Source organism: Acomys russatus, chromosome 2, assembly GCF_903995435.1.
Source record: "Acomys russatus chromosome 2, mAcoRus1.1, whole genome shotgun sequence".
Taxonomy (NCBI): Eukaryota; Metazoa; Chordata; class Mammalia; order Rodentia; family Muridae; genus Acomys; species Acomys russatus.
This window is the reverse complement of record NC_067138.1, coordinates 38,690,073-38,714,089: the sequence shown is the minus strand read 5'-3', so window position 1 is coordinate 38,714,089 and position 24,017 is coordinate 38,690,073. Positions and strand designations below refer to the sequence as shown.

General features: G+C 40.7%; 1 protein-coding gene across 2 annotated transcripts in view; it reads left to right on the top strand.

Moving 5' to 3' along the window:
• Nucleotides 1-5,074: 5,074 nt before the first annotated feature.
• Nucleotides 5,075-24,017, top strand: part of Slc26a7 (solute carrier family 26 member 7) — a 101,153-nt gene continuing 82,210 nt past the window's right edge. For both annotated transcript variants that reach the window (XM_051160516.1, XM_051160520.1), the window contains exons 1-2: nucleotides 5,075-5,218; nucleotides 5,488-5,708. In XM_051160516.1, coding sequence (XP_051016473.1) covers nucleotides 5,516-5,708 — 193 coding nt within the window. In that variant the 5' untranslated portion in view covers nucleotides 5,075-5,218; nucleotides 5,488-5,515. The remainder of the gene's footprint in view (nucleotides 5,219-5,487; nucleotides 5,709-24,017) is intronic.

The following is a 24,017-nucleotide window of genomic DNA, read 5'->3' as shown; positions in this document are numbered from 1 at the left end:
AGCAGCTATGTTGCACAGCCTTTGCTGCACACAGTGGCTGGAGGAGTGTTAGGTGTCCTGATTTACACAAGGTCTGTCCCTAAACTTGAAACTAGGCCAGTGGTCAGAAACCCACAGTGATCTTCCTTCTTTTTCTCTCCTACTCTGCACTGGGGTAATAAGCACACATTGTCACATAATACAAAACAGAGGCAGAATGAAAAAAAAATAAGGGAAGGAAACAGCTCAGAAGACAGCTAGTTAAGCACATTGGTGAGTATTAGTTGATAACAATTTTGCTCATTGCTGGTGAGCTCACTGTTGGATTGGTTGCTTATGAGAAAACATTGCAGAATTCAGGACGGCAATCGACTTAATATGTGCTGTGGTATTCTTATGTATGTATGTATGTATGTATGTATTTGCTTGCTTATTTGTTTATTCACTTTACATGCTAACTGTAGTCCCCTCCCTCCATTCCTCTCACTCTCACTGTCTTCCCCCTTCCCCTTCCCGTTCTCAGAAAAGGAGTCGCCCCTCCTCCCAAACCAACCCACCCAAACACATCAAAACCAAGGAAATGAACAGACACTAGAAAAAACAAAGAACTGTTTTCAGAAACTGTAGCACTGAGTGAATTGAGCTAGAAGCTGACAGTTTGTAATGTAGTACAGAGGTTAGGATAAAGACCAGAGTAGAAATGTTAAATAGTGCGTCTTGGCTTACCAATTAGGAAAAAAATGTTCTAATAGTCAGGTCCAAAAATTGGAAGAGGCTGCTTTTTGAAGCTTGTTAATTTCAGTCATTAGAAAAATTAAAACTGAATTTGGATTAAAGGTTATGCCAATATGTATAAAATTTCCATTAATTAGAAAATGATGCCGTGTTTAATTGACATAATAAAAGTTGACCTCTCTGTGTGGATGCATCTCAATGCCTCTTTTGGGACTTGGTGAACAGAGAAAAGCTTTCAACTCTGCTTCTTCTTTCCCTAGCAGATCAAGCCTTGTGCACTACAAGACATACATGGATAAAGATAAAACAGATAGACCAGAGATTGAGGGAATGTCCAAGCAATGCCTAGGCCAACCCAAGTCCCACTCCATGGAACAGAGCCAATCCCTGATCCTATTAATGATACTCTGCTATGCTTGTAGACAGGAACCTATCAGAGTTATCTTCTGAGAGACTCCACCTAGCAATGCTTTGAAACAGATGCTGAGACTCAGAGCCAAACATTGGACAAAGTATAGAGAGTCTAGTGGAAAAATGGAGGGACCTAGAGGTGACAAGAGCTCCACAAGAAGACCAAAAGAACCAACTAACCAGGGCCCAAAAGGGCCTGTGGAGTCTGAAGCACCAACCAAGGACCATGCATGGATCAGACCTAGGTCCTCTACATAGATGTAGCTCAGGCTTCATGTGGGTCCACTAGTAATGGGAGGGGGAGCGGTCCCTTACATGGACTCTGTTACCTGCTTTTCAATCACCTCCTCCTGGTGGGACTGCCTCGCCAGACCACAGGGGAAGAGGATGCACTCAGTCCTGATGCAACTTAACTTAATGAGCTGGGTTGGGTGTTGGTGGGGTTCCCCTTTTCTGAGGAATAGGAAGAGGAGAAAGCATGGCACTGGGAGGAGACGAGGGAGGAGGCTATGACCGGGATGTAAAGTAAATAAATAAATTAATTAATAAAAAAGAAAACATATGCATTTAAAAAATAGTGTATACAAACTCCATGTAGTAGACATTTAGTTAGAAACTGATGTTAACCATGGTTTGTGAGTCTATATTCCAGAATATCTTGGATCTATATCAATGCTTTAGGTATTTCATCTCTGCGCATGGGAGGCATCATGCCGAAATCAAAAGTCATATGTCAGTCATTACTTGTGTCTCTCAAAACCCAGTAAGTGTGACCCAGTTTATAACTACTTAATATTTCCCCAGACGCTGACCTCACTCGAGCCTGGCCCAGTTCCCTTGTGCTTCATCACCGCCTTGACCATTCTCAGTGCCAACCTTCACCTCTATGAAGTCTCACGCCAGGAGTGCGCCTTCTCCCTTTCTTCTGCACATGCCATTCAGGGTGTCCTTCTCCACAGTCCAGGACTGTGTTAAAGACAAGATCATTTCTTAGATTTTTGAAAGGGAAGGTAGGAGTTGAGCAAGCAAAGCCAAAAGCAAGAAGAAAAATATATCATGAAAATTAACTCCAGCTCTGTACCTGTGGAGGCTACCTGAATATTAATCATATAGGATGACCAGAGTGCTGGGGATCCAGGGAAGTGTTCATCGAAGACGTAGATTTTAGTAAGTATTTAGACGATGTGGAGAATATCGAGTGAGTAGGAATGTCAGTATGTGGCAGGCCGTCAACTGTTCCTTGCTGGAACACAGAGTCTGGGTGGGATGGAAGGAATTTACCCCTAGTGGTAATGTAATCCCCTACTCCTGAGCATCCAGCTGGTCCTGTGTGACTTCATTATAAATCTACCTGTTTCTGCCAAAAGAAAGTTAGTTATACCTTTTCCCATTTCCTTCATTAAATATCTCTAGTACTCTGTCTTCCTTCCTACTCCACAGTGTTGTTTAATACACACTTGTTGAATTAGAGTTTATGGTAAGCTAGTTGAGGGTGGGTGGGTGGGGACAGAAATTTTACATCCCTTTTTAAAAAAAAAAGACAAGTTTGAATTTAACAGAAAATTAAACATGTTAATGATGTGATTAAAATGATGCTTTAGGAAGAAGAACTTTCCTGTTGGTCCATATCTGAAGTGGAAGAAAATCAAGGAGTCTTTTGATGTCTATAGGCGTTTGCTGGACATTCAGGGAAGAGATGGCCTATATGGGTGGTATATAGTCCTGAACATTAAACTACCTTTAGTCACTGGAACTTTCAAATAAATGTTGTTAGCCTTCTTGAACTGTATGAACTGGCCAAGTCACTCTGAGAGTTTCAGTGTGTGAAGAAAGCCCTCATAAAGCTTTCTTTGTTTGGTATTGCTGATTATAACTAAGACTGATAGCATGCTGCAGCATGAGGTTTTGGCAGGCTTGAAATAATGTGGTGCTGTAGGTTTAAACCTTAGAGGAAAGATGTTTAGGATTTATTCTCTTAGGCACTGTCTGATGACCCATCTAAGAACTGCCTTTTCATACAGCTCCTCCTTCAGGGCAGGAATGTTTTAGCACAGTTGCTGAGTGAATTGAAATAGATTCACGTTTACTTGCAAAAGTCCTGTTCAGGTGAATTATTTGTGTATAGAATTTTACAGAAACAAAACTTGGAAATCACAAAAGAGCAATTGATTGGTGGCTTCAGAGAGGCTTTTAATGATTTTTCTCCTCTCTCCCTCTCTCTCTCTCTCTCTCTCTCTCTCTCTCTCTCTCTCTCTCTCTCTCTCTCTCTCTCTCTCTCAACCTAGGTTTGAATTTATAGCCTAGGCTTATTTTGTAAATTTCATGTTTATCTTACTTAAGAAAGAAACACTCAGCTCGGCGTGGTGGTGCATGCCTTTAATCCCAGCATTCAGGGCGGCAGAGGCAGGACGATCTCTGTGAGTTTGAGGCCAGCCTGGTCTATAAAGTAAGTCCAGGACAGCCAAAGCTACACAGAGAAACCTTGTCTAAAAAAGAAAGAAAGAAAGTAATACTTAATGAATGGATACATAGTTCCTGCCTTTCACTGTGTATGTATACAGAGTAGAGTACACTTGCATTTACAAAGGACAGCCAACCTATATTTCCCATTGTGTGGATTTGCATTTATCTTCTCTGGCCATTTTTATATCAAATAATCAGTTTAAAATGCTACTCCCTCTCTTTGTTTTGCTAGGGAGTGAACCAAGGGCCTCATGCGTGTCAGCAAAAAACGATACTGATGAGCCATAATAAAGAATACTCCTTTTCCACAAACCTTTGGGTTGACCCTGAGTTAGAAATTTATTGAAGCGTTAGAAAGCTGATGTGATATAAATGTTGAAAAAATACAGGACAAATCCCATACATTTATATAAAATGTACATCTCTTTATATATTTAGGAGTCATAGAATTTGAAAAAAGTATTGTAAAGTGTCACAAGTATTAAAAGTATTACAAAGCAAAGGATGCCTTATTTTTGAAGCTGAGAAAGTAGCTCTTCTCCTTAATATAATTAATGGGAGAACGCATAGCAGGGTTCCTTTAGAGAATCCAAGGATCTAAATTCTTACTGTTATAATAGCTTCCAGCATCTGATGTCTCGTCTCTGGACAAATGGATGTTAGAAAGCACTGCAAATAACTACATGCATGTTTTTCTTTCTTTTGGCTTCACAGTTTTAGTTAGAATATTGACTCTTTGGGTTCATTCCAATGGTTCAAATCATAGTGCAGACTTATTCTTCTGGAGGCTGTGGGAAACAATAATACCATAAAATCTTTGACAGTCTATTATGTTATAAAATGTAACACTCATTTTTAAAAGAACACTCTACTAAAAATTATGTCAACAAAAGATAATATTACACACACACACACACACACACACACACACACACACACACACACACACAGGCCAAACAATAGTTTTAATGATACTGAATTTCTCAATAAATTTTACTTATGATGACATAAATGTGTTAATTAAAAATGTAGAGAAACAATCAGTGAAAGGTGAATGAGCAGAGACAGGAAGAAAAATAAACACTAGCCACAAATATTTGCTCATTGTACTACTTAATTCCTTAGCCCAGGAGATGACATTTCAGTTTGTTTATAAGAACCAGCTAGTTCTTTCTCAGGTGGCACAGTGGCTATCTGAATGTTTTTTGTATGAATGAAAACTTCATGTCCCAGAGAACACGGACTCATGCAGTCCCCTATCATGTTTCTGAATTGTATGAAATTTAGCAATTTTTAGTCATGTTGAAAATACATCCCTCACAAAGGAGTGAGGCTGAAGTCTCTGAGCATATTCTGTACAGCAGATCCCTCTGACAGTCATGACTTAGCACACCGGGATGGCTGGATGCTTCCTGGTTTCATTAGCATAGTCCAGCCCACTTCCAACACACGCCCAGAACTACCTCATTAACCATTGGGAATGCGGCCAAAAACATAAGACGAGAGTGAATATAAAGGGAATTACTGGCAAGGGAGCTGTAACTATCTCACCACTGAGTCCATTACTTTTCCAAGATCAGAAAAGTATTACATTAATAGGAACCATTCCTTACTCAGATAAGAATTCAAGGTTTGGGTCTATAATTTTTATCTAGAATAATTAGCTGAACAATAGTCAGGCATATAGCTCAGCTGCATCTCTCTCTCTCTCTCTCTCTCTCTCTCTCTCTCTCTCTCTCTCTCTCTCTCTCTCTCCCTCCTTTCCCCTGTCTCCTCTCTCCCTCTCCCACTTATTTATTTTCTGGATAGTTTTGACATTGTAAACCACAGACGACTTGGAGCCTGGCATTGAAAGGAGGTGTTCTCCAACGACTTTTTTTTTCTCTCCCTTGTCTGAAGACGTTGACTACAGGAGGGAATCTGAAAAATGACGGGAGCAAAGAGGAAAAAGAAAAGTGTGCTGTGGGGCAAGATGCACACCCCCCACTGTGAAGACATTAAACAGTGGTGTAAAAGGCGCCTACCTATTTTGGAATGGGCACCACAGTACAATCTGAGGGAGAACCTGCTTCCAGACACTGTGTCTGGGGTAATGTTGGCAGTTCAACAGGTGACACAAGGTAAGTGTGCATTTGGGTTTCCAGTTTCATGCAGAATGGATGTTACTTTGCTTCTTGGATGGAAATTATGATCTAGGGGTGACAGTCTAGCTAATGAAGCAGATGTTTAATAAAATGGATATTAATGTTAGGAAAATAAGCAGAGATGTTTCTGTGTAAGATTTTCCTAATTGCTTTTAAAATTACTTGGCTTTCTTTCCCCCGGCTAGAAATTAAGCATTTAAGCACCAGCCCTTGAATGGAATTACATATTTTGCAATGTTAAAGTTCATAATGGTTCAGGGTAAAAGATCAGTAGTTGTGGGGAAATGAGCTCTTATAACTCAGCTGTGCTGACATAATTTTCTACCTTCATCGGATCAAGCTATAAAATATTTCCTGTTTTGAATACAATTGCCTTTGAGCCTAATTAGCAGCACACAGTTACCTGCTGTAGCCTTGAGACTTGCTATAAGCACAGAACAAAGCTTTTTGTACATAAAGGAGGCTTATTGCCAAGCTCACTATTTGCAGAGAGACTCATGTGCCCTCAGAGCTTGAGCGGACTGCATGTGGGTGTTTACGTCTGCAGTGCATTTCCTACAGCATTTGTGTCTCAGTGAAAAACGTAACATGGTAAATCAGATTTCTAACATTCCCAGAGCAGATTCAAAAATGACATTCTGAATTAATAAGTGCACAGTTGTGTGTGTGTGCCTGTGTACACGTGCATGCATGTGAGTGTATGTGTGCATGTGAGTGTGTGTGTGTGTGTGTGTGTGTGTGTGTGTGTGTGTGCACCCGCTTGTGTGTGTGCACTCATGCTTTTCCTAAAGGTATGTTCGCACAGGTTTTGGCTAATTCAGGTAATAATTTCTACCTGTAGCCAGGAAGGGAACTGACTTCTTAACTCCCCAGCTTTAAAAACTTTGGAGCAGTTTTCTTGGCAAAGACTCCTTGTGATTATATTTCCAGCAGTCTCACTACCTCCTTGGCTTTAGCTATTATTTATTCTGTTCAATTACAAGTATGCTCTTAATGAAATTATTCTGTATCTGGAACAAACTGGCTTGTGTATTTGTGTTTTCAGTCTGATTAGGAACATCTGCACAGGGGTTTTAAGATCCACTCTACTGTCATGCTTGTGGGATCCAGTTTTACTGCTTAACTCAGCGTTGTATTTTTAATGGCCATTTTGCCAATAGCAAAGCACAGTAATCTTTAAAAAACGCAAAGTTAATAGCAGGTCAGGGCATTTCCATCCTTTCTTTTATTTGACTTTAAATTCCAGATGAAATGCCACTTATGTCATTTGAAAATTTAGGTGATGAACTTAAGCAGGTTTTCTCTCCCTGACTGGATAGCTTCACCATGTCTCAAAAATCATTTTGCTGTTATAGCATGTAAAATAAAAGAGGAGTAATGATGATTTTTTATCAGTACTTGTCTTTCTATTTTTGAAAACACCCAAGGACCAAGAACATTTGGGGTGGTAATACAGTTCCCCTGGGGCATCATTAGGCTATGGCTTGTATGTAAGCCTTTGGTAGTAGCTTGGTTTAGCTTTTGAGGGACCTTGGCTAATGAGTCACGTGTTCCATTGATCAGGGAGAAGTCCACTGGTAAGCTGATGAAAAGCACCAGTGCCTCTGTTAATGGCACATCTGTGAAGGAACAGTCACACTGCTGGGAAGAGTGTCAGTGTTCTTCCTATTGGAAGTCAGATTAATTCCTTGCAAAGAACCTTTAAAAAATGCACTTCTCATTCTTTTTCAATCTCTTGTATTCCAAGGGGGTTCAAAGGTAAAGTATTATGAACCCACTATGTGTTGTATGGGGCCCACTATTTACAAGAACCCATAGTTAACATTTCCCTTTCCAGGGAACGAAGAAAATGGAGGCTTAGTTGGTAAGTTTCTCAAACTCTCATATCTGAGAGGTGGTAGGGTCACTTTTGGACTTGAGTCCAAAGCCAACATGCTCAACTTTTCACTTTATACTCTATACTGCCAAAATCATCAGACTTTTTGTAATCCCAATGTTATTTGTAAGAGGAGACATTTTGGAAAAGTCTGACTCTTTCTGTTCAAGTGAAGTCTGCATTCAAACTTCATCCCTGAAGTGTCAGAGTCAAAGTAGAAGTGACAGGAAAAGTAGTCACAGCAAACATGGCTGTCACAGGAGGACATGCAAACTTAGACTTCCTGTTGTTGAATGTTGCTGCCTGTTATCAGCCCTGAGTCTTTAGGAAAATTAGAAGAAAGAAGGAATGAAGTTTGCTCTTATACCAAAATGCACATAGAAACATATCCTTTTTAACTTTACTGATTCACAAAGCAATACTTAAGTCACTTAACACAGGTGAATTATAAGGAATTTCTGAATTCAACATCTTTAAATCTATAAGTCCTGTAAATAGATACAAGTCTACCCAGGAAACACTCTTCATTCTCCTATCTCTAGAAATGGATTTAAAAATCAAGATAATGAAAAGTATCCTGAGTGATACCACAATCGTGTTAAATTATTTTATTCCAGATTTCCCAAGCATGAGATAGGTGTTATAGACCTACGCATGCTGCACCTGCCTTCTCTGCTGCAGATCATGTGGGCTGTTCTTATAGACCCCTTTCTTCCTTTTTTGAATCCCTTGGATTTATCTGGCTTTCTCTCCTAATGAGCCTCTGTAGATTTTTGCCTTCTCTGCTTCCTAGCATACATCTTAGAGATGTTTTCAAACATGCCTATCTTAGAGACTCCAACTCTAGCCTTGTTCTTGAAAGCACTGTAGACAATCTCATCTGCATAAGGGACTCTACCACCATCCCCATGCTAAGGAGCTTCCTTTGCCATCTGAGAGCCATGTGGTAATCCACACCAATCTAGACTACTCTAAAGCACAGCAAATGCTAGAATGCTCACCCTATCACTATGGGACTGGTTCAGAAGCACAGTCAATGGAACATTTGCTCCTCTAAGATGAACAGACTAGAATGTCACCATCCTCCCCAGAATTTCAGTAAGTAATAATGATAGGAAGGTTTAGAAATCACTTGGCACATACACCAGAGATTCAGAGAGCATAAGTAACTGGGAAAGCCACAGAGAAAATTAATGCGAGAGAACATTTAACCTCAAGGAACCTGGCTCCAGAGTCCCCTGCTTGCTTTTGCCCCCAGCTTTCTCTCAGAGTGAGGCCTGTTTGGCATTCTGAACTTTGCCCTCCCTTCTGCCTCCTCCTCCTCCTCCCATCAGCCAGTAACCAGGTTCTTTTACCTTGGCTTTTTTTTTCCTCTAGTTATTGTTGTGGAGTTTGTAACTTTAGAGAAAAGACCATAGATTCAATCCAATTATAATTACAAGATTCATTGATTACCATCAAGCAGGATGAACAGTCTCTGAGCCAACTATGAGACTGTTGTGAAGGAGGGGGTACAGGGAAGGACTTTTAAGGGGAAACCCACATGAAGACCTTTAATTTCAATGCAAGCAAGTAAAAAAAAAAATGCTGTGTTCCTCCAAGTTAAGTGCCTAAGGCAACTCAGAACAATCTTTGGGTAGCTGCATAAGCAAATTGTAGAAACAACAACAACAACAAAAAAAGCAGTCATATAATAAGTATTCATTTTTGGGTAAGGGTCACTGAGTCAAGGTTACTGGGAACTTACCTTCCAGGCACTGTAGTCAGAGACAAATGGCTGGTGGGTACCAACATGGAAGCAAAGCACAAAATAGAGCTTCTTTAGCCATAACAATATCTTTTCAACCAAGTAGCCTCGATTCATGTTCTTGCTACTTCTTATTGGGCTGAATGACTTAAATCATTGTCTGTGGCTCTTTACTATCTCTTTCTCCTTCCATAGATCTTATGTCACTCTGCTTGGCAGTACGCCAACCCCACCACCCCATCCCCTCTACTACTACTATTATAATAATAAATAGTCTATGACTTTCACAGGATCTCTGGTGCCCCATATTTGGCCATGTCCCTTTGTTGGGGAGGCCCAATGGCACTCGGAGGAAGGATAGCGGACTACCAAGAAGAGACTTGATACCCTAGCACCATATTCAGGGGGAGGAGGTCCCCCTCGGTCACAGTCATAGGGAAGGGGATTGAGGTGAAAGTGGGAGGGAGGGAGGAATGGGAGGATGCATGGGATGGGATAGAAAATGAGATGTAATATGAATTATTTTATTTTTCAATAAAAATGTGTTAAAATAATAAATAGTCTAACCATATTGCTTCCATGTACATAATTCTTTAATGCCCCTCTATTTTTGCTAGAATAGAAATCTAATTGCTCAGCATATCTTATGAAATGGCTAACAGTCTAGACCTCACAGTATAAAGCTACACTAAAAGCATTCTCCCGTGAGAATCCCTCTCAATCTCCTGGGAGGAGGAATGCTTCCCCCCTTTTCCTCCCTTTGTCCTTTTTACATATCTCTGTGATAGGCTTTCTTTAATACACTGTATTGTAAACTTCTGATAATAGTTCTTTCCACTCTGAAAACAAAGACTGTATTTTCTTCTTTGGATTCTTACCAACCTGTATATTGCGTAGCACAGGGCGGTAGGTTTTAAGTAAAGCTTGAAAGATCTAAGGCATCTCCTAAGCTGCTAGTTACCCTATTGTGGCATGCTGACACTGTAGGAAAAGATGTTGAATTCAGTTTAAATCTTAGGCCTTAAAAATAATGTAACAAATACACTGATAGTGAAAAGACACTAAATGGGAGTATTTGGGTTCTTCTACCTGCTCTTTCCTATTTCCTTCTAGAGAAATCTGTTACAGATCATTTTATTTGACCCCAAAAGTGATTATTTCATAGTGTATTTTGATCATATCCATCCCCTCCTCCAAACTTTCCCCCAGATGCTTCCTCCTCAAGTTCATGCTCTATGTGTCTTTTTCCTTCCCTCCATCCATTCCTCTCTCCCTCTCTTCTTCCCTTTTCTCTCACTCTTCACCTCATCAAGTCCAGTTTGTATTGGCTGACCATACCTGGGTGTGAGGCCTGTCCTGGAGTGTCAAATAATGTTAATTTTTTTTTGTCCGACCAACACTAACAAGATGGGTATCTCATATAAAAATTCAAATGTCTTCTCTTAAAAAGAGGGAGGATGTGGAAAACAAGGTCTACATTTCCATGAGGAGGAGCTGTTTCTTCCTCATTGCACTGTGATAGGGCAGTTCTTAAGACTGTCATTCACTCATGTACGAACACCCCTCCCAGCGTTCCCATCACCTGCTGACCCTACAGATAGATAGATTTGCTTCCTCCACCAAGAAACCGTCTCCCACATCTATGGTAAAATGCTTGGAACCTGCCCTTAAGAAAACATTCATAAGGAAATTACATAGCCTTGGGTTCTTAAATTATGCCCATGGGACCTGCCGGCCTGGGAATTGGACTAATATATTCCTATATTGATCAAGTTGTCTTTACCTGATACATTTTTGTTGTTTATCTTTAAAAAAGCAAGGAGAGCTATTAAAGGCTTTACCAGATTTCTTAAGAGTGAATTACCTCTAACCTATGTAAAAATAAACATTGAAGGGTTCATTTTGAACAACAGCAACAACAACAACAGAAGCAGCAGCAATTTTATGTTGTTATTTCACCACAATAAAATATTTGTAGTTATAAAATAGTTTTAAAATTTGGGAGCTTTTATTACTTATTACTGTTACCGGGTAAGAACTATTCATTATAGGCAGTATTCATTCACTGATGCCCACAAAGCCTGTTATTGGCTATATTTTGTTGTTATATTGACAAATATGTAAGCTACATATTGTGACTGAATGCCTTTTAAAGATGAGCAGACATCTGTAGTGAATGTTGCCAATCATTACCCATATGCTTGGCAAACGAAAAGGAGTAACACTAGCCTACAGAATATTTTGTGCACATCCTAGCCTGTGTGGCTGCTGTGTTGTGACTGTTTGTGACATGGAAAGTCCAGCACAGAGAGAGGAAGGAAACTTAGAGTGCATAACATATCCTGTAAGAACCAAAGCTGCTGAAAGGGATCATGAGAGTGCTTAGCCTTGTACCTGAAGGATCACCTAGATCACCCATGAATTCCCGAAGCTGCAATAGAGTCACCTGATGTTTGAGCCACAATGTTTTTTGGTGGCAGAACAAAGGTGAATAATCCTAATAATTATGCAGGATAAATAGCAGTGCTGGCACCAAGACTTATGTTTGGAAGCTGAACTTCATTGCCTTCCCAAGAAGAGTTCAGTTGCATGTAGAATGAAACTGGGAAATTCCCTAATCTTCCTGCACTGCAAAAATCAACAGTGTGTCTGGGGATTCTCCCAACATGCCTTAGCTTCAGGGACACCGAATCCTAGTGTTAGCTATGCAGCTGTAGCTCAGCTCCCTAAATCATGCTGTCTTACTGCTGGAAACCCTTCTCCACGAACAGTGGCAGCTAGAAGATCTGGTGATATCTTGGAGCGTTTCCTTCTCCACTCTTTGCCCAATTCTCATGACTTCCCAAATGATAGCTCCAGATTCCATTTATCACTCGGGACTTTATTTTTCTTCAGTGTAGAAGGATGATGACCCAGGCATTAAAGGACCACTATTACCACAGTTCTGCCTAAAATGTTTAAAACGATATGCATGAAAGAGCCAAGACCTTCCTTGGTAGGTATTGAAAATGTGACAAGATTTGCAATAATTGTACTAAGTTGAGGACCAAGTATAATGGCTTTCGTAGTCTTTACTATATAGTTCTGGCGTCCATGTTTTCCAGCAAGGATCCATCCCTGATGCTTTTGGTACCCGTGACTCCCCTTTATTTAGGGGAAGGATGCTTCTTTCTTGTTCAGTACATGGAGGTTAATGAGATGCTATTTCTGGCTTCAGATATAAAATCCATTTTTATCAGAGGCCTGAATGTGCCTAGAGTAGGACTGTCTCCTTTGTGGGACAATTGGAACCACATTGAGACTGGTGCGACTTAGAAAATGCTGGTGTCTGGGTATCATCTCAAATAATTATATCCTGTTTTTCTAGAGGCAGTATCTAGGCCTAGAGAGGCTGCCTGTGGGATCCTCCCCCTCTTTCCTCTCTTTCTTCTTTCCCTCCTCTCTCTCTCTCTCTCTCTTTCTCTCTCTCCCTCTCTTTCCTTCTTATTATCTCCTTCCTTCCTTCCTGTTGTTGACCCAGGTACTAATCTGCAGTGTTCTGGGGCACTGGGCCCACTTACAGTTTCATTCCATTTGGCTTATGTTAACTATGGCTCAAGACTTGGTGACTGGCATATTTCCACACTTCTGGCCAATGTCTAATTCAGGAAAGAGAGCTGCCCTCTACACACAGGGAAAGGGTTTACAGCAGGGCAGACTGGTCATTTATCATTTCTTTACATGGTAAGGACAATAAAAATAACTATGTGGTTCAGTAAGTTAGCTGAGAACTGCCACATGTGTGGACCTCATGGAAGGATGACTCCCCTCATGCTGGGCTGATGACAGTAAGGACAGTGAGCATAGATGGCTTCCAAAGACCCTCAGACCTGAAGATGAAGCCAACATAGCAAAGGTCAGAACAGAGAGAAACAGTCTTGGAGGCGCACTGTCTTTTTATTTGCACTTTTTTGTTTGCTTATTCTGGTTCGGTTTCTTCTGATTGTTAATGACATGTTTTAGTGCTATCACAAGCTACACATGTTAGACAGATGGTTTCTAATCTTATTAAACCCAGAAGGACAAATATTATTGTACTTTACATTTTCATAAGGTAGGGACATTGAGGCTATGGACCATTGGTTTGTTGCCCCCAGTCCTGGCATTGCTAAGACAGATTCCAACGTGAGCTTGTCAGGATTCACTCTGTGTCAATATCGTTCCTGTGTGTGTGTGTGTGTGTGTGTGTGTGTGTGTGTGTGTGTGTGTGTGTGTTGTGCACATGTGCACATATGTGTAAAGCACAACCTGAGTTGTGCTCTGAGACTTTCCCTCAGCTGATCCCTCAACCTGCCTTTACCCATGATGACAGCTGCATATTTTTTGTTGACTAAAGCCCAGTGTGTGTGGCTGAAGCCAGAACATAACTCAGTTGGTGGAGAGACTCCATGTTCCCTGTGCCATTCCTTGTTCCCCAATGGGTCTCTTACAGATTGTTGGAATATTTTGGGATGAGAAAAGGAAGGGATATATGATTTAATCCTGGCCCAAGCAGCTGTGAAGGACAGCTTACTGTTTAGCAGTTATAATACAGAATAAAAGATTTGAGTGAGGCTTGGTGGGCAATAATATGGTTAAAGAGCATGTCCCAGAATCAGTAACCAGTATTAGCAAACTGAAAGCCTTGTTTATTGTGTTTGGTCCTTTTTCTCCGAGCTCTGCCCTCTCTTTGCTATCAGATTAGGTGCATCTCTTTATCCTCACCAGTCCCCAAGTCATAATACAGTTGTAGACATGAACAGACTCTTCATTTTGAGTGCAACAGAGAGCCATGCCTGCTTCTTCTAGCTTTTTTTTTAAAACATCAGAGCTATCTTCCCTCCACAGGCATCTCAATTCCCATGCACTATCAGCCTCGGCCGCTGAGTCCCATCTCCCTTCTTTCTCTGAGGTGGGGCAACTCATTGGGTAGCTGGGAGGACCTTGCTTTTCTGATTCCTTTCTTTCTTCTACATAAGTGCTCAAACACAGTCCTGCTCCAGCCCACCCAGTTGTTTATGCAATGCTGGCCATGGAACATAGAGCTCTGTTTATGCTGGGTGTGCCACCTCCTAATTGATCTGTAGACCTGGACCCTCATTTATTTTAACACCAGTTTTTTTCTAAATAAAGGACAGAGTGGTGTAATTTTCTCCTCCCTCTAGACTTGATCATGTTTTCTTTACTCTCTGTACATTGTTTTCATAAGCTGATCCATTTTTGTACCTTCAGTTGTATTTTTCTCTGCTAGTACATTATAGAAGTTCATTTGCAGCTCAATGTTTTTTCTTCTTCAAACTAGACACCACTATCCACTTGTTCATTGACCACCATCTCAATGTGTCTCAGGGACATACTTAATTTGAACACATCATTTTCTCTCCTCAACCCACTCCTTTCCTCTATTTTTTTTTTGTCACAGTGAAGGCTACCCTCGTCTACCTAGTAGTCAATGCTAGAAACCTGGGGATGATCTGAATTCACCTTTTTTCTTGACAACCATATTCTGTTAACCACGTTTTAAAACTCCTTCCCATAACTGGTACCCACTGTCTTTGTGGCAACTTACTGGCAGTAGAAATATAACTAATGTTCACCAAATGCTCAAAATATGACATACAATGAGATAAATCTTCATTGACTATTACATTGATCTTTCTAAAATTTCAACAATCTGTTATGGAGTTTCTATACAGCAGAATGAATACTTAAGTGCAGATCTCTCTGACACCCAAGCCTATACATTTACCTTTAGAGACCCCATATTCCTTCCTTTCCTGTTAGGATGTCTTATCACAACTTGTCTATCTATTGTCTTTTCAAATTCAAAATGATTTGGGAGAATGGAGAAGCTTTCAGTCTGATAGCATTTCTAACATTTAAGCTCCTGGGTCTATTAGTCCTGAGGATTCTGGGTCATGGTATTATTGGGATCTCAAGGGTATGGAAAGCTGTAACACAGAAGAAACATGATGTGATTTCTATAACCTTTCCACTAATGAGGACCAATGGCCTTTGGTTAAACACTTGTCTGTGAAGAAAAGAATGTGTGCTTGTAGCAATTTGTTTTTACACAATCATGGCTCTTGACTATGTGTAAATTGACTCTGGGAGACCCACTTACAATGTCGTTTAACCACAAGCCTGTTGCTAGTGTGAAGCAGACATCTGGCTATGCTGTGGCTTGCTAATAATAAAGCTAAGACCACCACACACTAGTTGCCAGATGGAAATAACTTTCACCATTACCCACACAGCTTGGGTTTAAACTTTGTATGTGAAAAATTCTTGGAAGTGGCCACCATGACCTAATTTTTTTCAAGAGTGCTAAACTATGCTTCCCCAAGGTTCTTTATTCATTTCTACTAAAAATATTTAACAATATACAACCTCTTGCTACGTTCTTGGAAAGAGACAGAAAAGTATAAGACAACAATCTATCCCACAAGGGGCTTATTATTTTTTCTTTCCTCAGAAATGTGTTCAGAAGTGTAGGAGAATATGATCTTGTTATTATAACCTTGAAGATCTCATTCTGCTGTTGGTTTGTAAGGGCGGGAATCTTTTCTTAATGAAGGGTAGTGGAGTATTGGTTTCAGCTGATTTTTGCCTTGAATAGGTTATATAACCTTGGGACCTGCCAAAGAGTCTTGTTATTATTCAGGAACATGAAGACTAGTAAAATTGTGTCTACATAATATAATATAACATAACACTATCTGAATGGTGGGTTGTAAAAATTGGACCAATAGAGGGAACAAAGTCTCTATTAAAAAGCTTCCAAGGCTTGGTTTGCTGTAGACACATGGCATTAAGACACAGGTCCCTATTCACTGCTCTTATTCTAGAGGGACTCTCTAAAGGTTGTGTGTGCAAGAGGTGTTTAGCGATGACAACCACTTAGTTGGCTAAGTTAGTGGCAGAGCATGGTTGCGGCTAAGCCAGAGACAACAGAAGCGATAAGATCTGAAGGCGCTGTGGGAAATGCAAGGAAAACCCGTTGCACTTACTCTAAGGTAGCTCTAACTCTTTCACCATTCTCAACACATGACAAAATGGTGGAAGAGAGAGGAGACTCCTTCTGGGATGTGGAGCACCTTCTCCTCCCACAGAGGGTGTCATTTTGAGTCTGGAAAGGGGAAGGGAGTATACAGAAGGTAGACGAGAACTTCTGTTCTAATCCTTGGGCTGAGGCACTGTGCTCAGAAACAGAACTGCAAATGAGAGTTCCCAGGGAGAAGCTGCCCCATCAGCCAACCCTTTGCAATGCCAATTAAGCAGGCAGAACCTCAGTGACTATAGTTTGGACTGTTCCACTCCCGGAGCCATATTGTCATGGGCCATCTTTAGCCTCCTTAATAGCCAATCCCTGTCTCCCTCTGTTCCTGACCTAACTGCTTTGTTACCATTAGGCAAAGCATTTGAAATGTAGAAATAGTGCACTAGTTTGCCTTTCCAATGTAGGAGCTTAGAAGACCACTACCTTCTACCAACCTAGGACCTAAAAGTGTCACTGATAGCATCTGAGGTTCTTTCTGCTTGGCTATAACCCACCTCTCTGATGTCCAGTGTATTTGAGTAGTGTCATGATTTATAGCTTCCTTTGTTCTGTGACTGTGAAAACTTCATGGAGCTGTTAACCCATTGGGAGTAACCCAAATTTGTGCTCTTAGGCCACTCTCACTCACACTTGGCTCCAGAATAAGTCCACTCTCATCCTCTTTGAGGTGACAGTTGCTTGTACATGGACAGAACTTTGACCTAAGGCTACTGTCAGGCCCAGGAGTGCCACTTAAGACCAACTCAGCCTCCTAGGAGTAGGAGTGAAAGGCTCATCCTCTGAGTGTCAGCTTGTGGGGCCAAACAAAAAAAGTAAAACCTTTTCAGGGTAGGAGCAAGTCAAGATCTGGATTTGGTCTATGATTCTGTGATGAAAAGGGTCTGTGTTACAGTTTAGGGAGCTAGTGGCATGGACAAATCTGAGAATTGGTTTGGGATCTCTGGTTACTGTGCAGCAAGGCCTCAAGTGCTCCTGGGTGATGCTCTTACACGGTACCACCTTCTCTTAGATTGTACTGTGTGGGAAACAAGTACCAGCTCAGGGGGTGGCAAGATGCCATGGCCTAAGTAGGCACTGGCTACTTCATTTTGCTCAGGGTGCCCTTCTCTTGTTTGCTATTTCTTCCTTTTCATAAGGGCCTTAGTGTCTGGTAGAGAATACTTAACCACCTGAATCACATAAGCTAACTAATCCTCTCTGAGAGCAGCTAGATTATCCTTAGGAACCTAATCTCTTTTGAGTAAGAGGGCTGCATGTAATCTGTCTTTGAAAAGAAAATTAAACTACACTCTCTAAAGAAGCATCACATTACACACATGGTCTCATTTGTACTATAGAAATATTTTATGAAGGGGTTACTTCACCCTACTGCACCACCATCTTCAATATAGTTGTTATTCAGTTATGAGTGTGACAATATAGCATTCATTCATTTAGAAGTGTCAGTTCTGGGAAGAGAAGCCCGTTGGCAAATTGCTTGCTGTGAAAGCATGAAAACTTGAGTTCAGGTCCCCAGAATGCATGTGAAAAGATAAAGCACATGTCTGTAAATCAAGCAATGACAAGAGAGAGACAGGAGGATCCCTACAGCTTGCTGACCAGACAGTATAGTGGAACCAGTGATCTCTAAAGTGAGTGAGAGACCTTGGGAAAGCACATGACATCAACTTCTGACCTCCACCCATACATGCACTCATGTACATTTACGTGCGCACACACGGGCACATATTCATGAACTTTCCCTCCCCACAATACACACATAAGGTAGAGTTGTCAGAGGTGAAGTTTCACGATTTCTATTAGTCATTTTCCAATAATTTATTGAGACCTGAAGTCAATTTTAAAAGCAATTTTACTGTTAGCTTGCCTTTGTGTTTTATTACTATTAAATTGAATGCATTTGACATTTCAACTTTAAGATGAAGTAATTTTTATTACAATGCGATGCGTTATGTATCGATAAATCCTCCATTCTCTAACTGGATATCTAGCAGAGTCTAGGAGTGGTACTTGCAGATGTTCATCATAATTCTTACATGTCATTCCTCCAGTGCTATGGTTATTATCTCCTTTCAAGCTTGCACACTGTCGTGAGCTGGCCATCTCATCCCATCCACAAAGTTAGGCTGCTTGGTATTTATTTGAAACTGTGTTAGAACTTGTGCTTGGGCTCACACCTGATTATTCCTCTCTCCACTTAGATGAGGCTTTGCAGAGGCAGAAGCAATTCCTTATCCTTTAACCATGGATGTGGTTGCAGATGGTCCTAACTCTGTGATGTGCATCATGTGTCTTTCCATCTAGTTTGAGCTAGGTGATGCTGTCATAGTTGTCCTGGAGTCCAGCTTTCTCTCACAAGTGTATCATCTCCTGATTGGTCCTCTTGTTTCTTCCCTGTGTTTGCTTCCTCCCTCTATTTCTCTTGCTTCACTTTCCCTGTGTGTCAAGGAAATGCTCATTCTTGGATTGTGACAGCCTATTATTAGGTTCAGAGGACTTTTCTCCTCTTCAGGAAAATGTTCCTATGGATCTACCCCCTCATCATGTCCCTGGATTCCTTCTAGCATCTCTGTTTCCCCATCCCTCCATCTGGTAATTCCTTGCTCTTCCATGTAAGATATTAATAGCAGTCTCTGCCTTCAGCTCATCTCTCATTATCTTCAGGTGGCATACAGGGCTTGTACCAGTTTTTTTGTTTTTCTTTCTGTTTTTCTTTATTTATTTTTCTTTTGTGGCTCTGGCATTCTCTGCTCACATCAAGCTTGCAGCCTTTGGTTATGTGACATGTGTTAGGAAGAAATTATTCTCTACCTTAACGACAAGCCATGGAGCTGATTTGTTTTTAGATGTGTTTGCAACATGTACTTATCTGGAATGTTGCCCCTTTCTCCACTGGCATCATCTGGATACTGGTGGGAGTTTCCCAACTTTTCTTTTTACTTGGTTGAGTAGCTACCATCTAACCTCTATAGCAATCTCTGAGAAAGCCCAAATCAAGCATCTCTTTGGAGAAAAATAGTTTCCTAATAACTTTCATTGAATTCAGCATAAGATCATTTTGTACTTTTCATTAAAAATGTGTACGTAGTATAGGGTGTATAAACTCATAATGGAAGATAAAGAGATCTCACCTCATGGAGTAATAAAAACCCTAATCTCTTGTATTTTCACATAAAATTGCCATGCCAGTCATGTGATGCTGAAACTCATTTGCATGTGTCATAATGCACCACAGATTGTGCCTGTAGATTAATGGAAATCGTTTCAACTCAAGCATTTTAACAGTTGTAAATTATTCCATAGCAGTGCTGGTACCAAAAAACACTTAGTCATTTCTATATTGACACACATTTAGCTACTTGTCAAAAGTTTAATCATTTCCCAAATTATTTTAATGCGTAGTATTATGTATTGGCATGCAGGTCTCTCTATGAAGTTACATGTGTCTATGGTGGCTTTTCTTACCTCTGTTTTGTCATATGTCCAGTGTGAAATACTGTTTTAAAAATTAAAGTTAAAAAGAAGAAGAGAAGAAGAAGACAGTACTGTTATCCATCTCTGATATCCATGTGTACATGTAGACACATGCTTACAGATATAACAAACTTTCACCCACCCACACTAACAAAAGGTAATAAATAAACATGAAGATAATTGCTGTGTAAATAAAAACACCCCCAGACTGGTGGCAAATCATGTAGCTTATCTTTTACTGGATCAACATTAAGAGCTTCCATGTGTTTCCTCTCATTACAAATCAGAGCCAATATGAAATATGGTGAAAAGAGAGTGAAAGAAGGTTTGGAGAAAGAGAGGGCAGAGAGGAAATGAACAGGGACAGGCAGAGGGAGAGAAAATTTACACAGAACCTCCCTATTTCATGGGATAGTTGTCCCTACATCTTAACTGCTGAGGGAGGATGTTCCTCAGGCACGCCCCTCCCCACATGTCAGGTCCTTAGAACATCATTGAAGAGGCAACTGGATTGTGGTATTTAGCACAGTGTAGTCCTTATCTTTATGTCCTTTCTTCATTGCCCACTGTATTTTCTCTAGCTTCCAAACTCTCTCTGGAACACAGATTTTTAGCTTATCTATCTATCTATCTATCTATCTATCTATCTATCTATCTATCTATCTCAGTTATTAAAGTCACTTAGACTGAAAGTCCTCAGAAGTACTGGCTGATATGGGGGACATTTAGCCTTCAGCGCATGCCTGGCTTCAGGATGAGTCCTGAGTTAATTCAAAACACTTCCTCTTTAAACATTTTTGTTGGCTTATTGTAATTTATTCAACTCCATCCCAGTTGTTACCTGCTGGCTCTTTTCTTTCAGTTCCCACCCTCCTTTCCTATCAATCTATTCCTCTCCCCTGATGGGAGGGGACCTCCTCCTCCACCATATGATCACAGCCTGTCAGGTCTAATCAGGATAGCCTGCATCCCCTTCCTCTGTGTGCCCCCAAGGCCATCCTGCCAAAGGGAAGTGATCAAGTTAGGGGCAACACAGTTCACGTCAAACGCAGTCCCTGTTCTTTGCCTGTCCTCCCCACCACCACCACGTGGAGAATGAGCTGTCCATTCATTCTCCTCATACAGAGAGGGTCTAGATTCTCTGTATGCATTGTCCTTGGTTGGTGCATCAGGTTGAGCAGGATCCCCTGGATCCAGATCCACTGGCCTTGCTGGTCTCCTTGTGAAGCTCCTGACCTTCCCCGTCCTTCCATCCCCCAACTCTTCCATAAAATTCTCCGCCCTTCACCCAGAGTCCTGCTGCAACTCCCAGCATCTGCCCCACTCCCCAGTGGAGTCTCTCAGAGGACATCTATGTTGGGCTAATATCCACTTATAAGTGACTATATACCATGCTCACTCAGGATGATCATTTCTAGTTCCATCCAACTGCCTTCAACTTTCAAGATTTCCTTGTTTTTAATAGCTACGTAGTATTCCATTGTGTAAATGTACCACAGTTTCTTTAGCCATTCTTTGGTTGAGGGACATCTAGGTTGTTTCCAGGTTCTGGCTATTGTGAATAAGGCTGTTATGAAGATAGTTGAGCAAATTTCCTAGTTGCAAAGTGGAGGATCTTTCAGGTATATGCCTAGAAGAGGTGTAGCTGGGTCTTAAGACAGCACTGTTCCCAGTTTTCTGAGAAAGTACCAGATTGATTTCCAAGTGGTTGTACAACTTGGAGCTCCCACCAGCAATAGAGGAGTGTCCCCCTTTCTCCATATCCTCTCCAACGTGTGCTGGCACTTGAGTTTTTGATCTTAGCCATTTTGATAGGTAATAGATCTAATCTCAGAGTAGTTTTGATTTGCATTTCCCTGATGGCTAGAGATGATGAGCATTTCTTTAAATGTTTCTCAGCCATTGGATATTTATTAATATTTCTTTTACAAATGTAGGTGCCCTTGTATTTGGGGCATAGTTATTCAGAATTGAGATGTCATCTTGGTTTAAATTTTATTTTCATTAATTTTGCTTGAAAGTCAATTTTATTTGATATTAGAGTGGCTACTCCAGCTTGCTTCTTGTGTTCATTTGCTTGGAAGACCTTCTAGCCTTTTACTCTCAGGTAATGTCTATCTTTGTGGTTGAGGTATGTTTTTTATATGCAGCAGAATGTTGGGTTCTGTTTATGCATCCATTCTGTTAGTCTGTGTCTTTTTATTAGAGAGTTGAGTCCATTGATGTTGAGAGAGATTAATGATCAGTGACTGTTAGATCCTTTTATTTTAATGTTGGTTGTAGTAGTGTGTTTGTGTGCTTGTCTAAGTTTTGTTTTGCTGAAGTGATCTGTTTCCTGTGTTTTCCTGGGTATAGTTAGCCTCCTTAAGTTGGAGTTTTCTTCTAGTATCTCCTGTAGGGCTATATTTGTGGAATATCTTGTTTTTCCCATCTATGGTTATTGAAATTTTTGCTGGGTATAGTAGTCTGGACTGGCACCTGTGGTTTCTCATGGCTTATAGGACATTTGCCCAGGCCTTTTTCCCTAGCTGCTTTTAATATTTTTTCTTTCTTCTGTACATTTAGTGCTTTGGTTAGTATGTGGCTGGAGGGTTTTCTTATCTGGTCTACTCTGGTGTTCTGTATGACTCTTGTGTGTTGATAGGCATCTCTTTCTTTATATTGGGGAATTTTTCTTCTATGATTGTGTTGAAAATATTTCTGGACCTTTGAGCTGGTCATATTATCTTTCCTCAATTTCTGTTATTCTTGGGTTTCATCTTTTCATAGTGTCCCTGATTTCTTGGATGTTTTGTGTCAGGAATTTTTAGATTTAATATTTTCTTTGACAGTTGCATCAAATTCTTCCACTGTATCTTCTACACCTGAGAGTCTTTCCTCCATCTGTTGTATTTTATTGGTGATGCTTACCTCTGCAGTTCCTGCTTTCTTCTGTAAGTTCTCTTTCTAGGATTTTCTCAGTCTGTGCTCTCCACCCCCATTTTCCTCTTAAGATTTTTGAATCATTTTATTGACTTCCTTCCCCTGACTGTTTGCTCTTTTCTAAATTTCTTCTGGTGACTTATTCATTTCCTCTATCATGGCCTCTCTCATGTCCTCAATCTGTTTGACCTGCATCTTCCTGTATTTCTGTACAGATTTTGTTTCCTCCATTATCATTTTTGTAAGGAAGGATTTGAGATCATTTTTCTGTGTTTCAGTTGTGTTAGAGTGCCCAGGACTGATTTCTTTGAGATAACTGGGTTCTGGAGATGACATAGTACTTTAGCTTTTGTTGTTTGTGTTATTACACTGGTCTTTAGGCATCACTTTGTCTCTGGAATTGGGTGGTAGTTTCTGGTGTCCTTCACTGGCTTCTGAGAGCAGCTTGTAGCTGAATGGGTATAGGCTGACACCCTTTCCTCCAGGGTTCAGAGGGATCAGGGAACTCCTTCATGGGTCATCTGAGTGACCTGATGTCAGATCTGCCTTTGTTCCACACTGTAGTGTCTCCTCTCATCAGAGACACTGGCGTTTTGTGGTCCTCAGACCAGTCTGGGACACTGAACACTGTGTGCTGCACCCCACTGTGAGCATGCCTGCGGAAGCCCAGGGGCTTTTCCGTAGCTGGCTGACTCTTGTGTTCCATACCATGTGGTCCCCTCTCACCTGGGAAACACCAGCACTGGTGGTTTGGATCTTTCAGTTTGTTCCTTCAGATGCTATGCTGTCATTGCTGTTCTGCTGATCAGACACTGTATATGATCAGTGCCACCATCTTGGATCCCCACAAACACTTCTTATGCTGAGTTTTAAATCAATCTGCCACCTCTCAAACTCCAGGTTTTTATAAGAAACAAGTCAGCTTTTGCCACTGGCTAACTTTTAGTTATATAAATAATCTTTACTGAAAGGATATTGTTTGACTAGTGCTATGTTTTGTCAAGTGATGCAATTTGGTAAGTTGAAGATCGTACCTCTGATTGTAAAATAAGAATCCTAAATCTCTTAGGTTGTCTGGCTACATATTTCTAATTCATATACACATTGAGTGTTGTTATAGAGACACGGGTTAGATTTGGTGGAGGTGAACAGGAGCACTGGAGCCCAGGAGCCCCAAGTGTGTTCTAT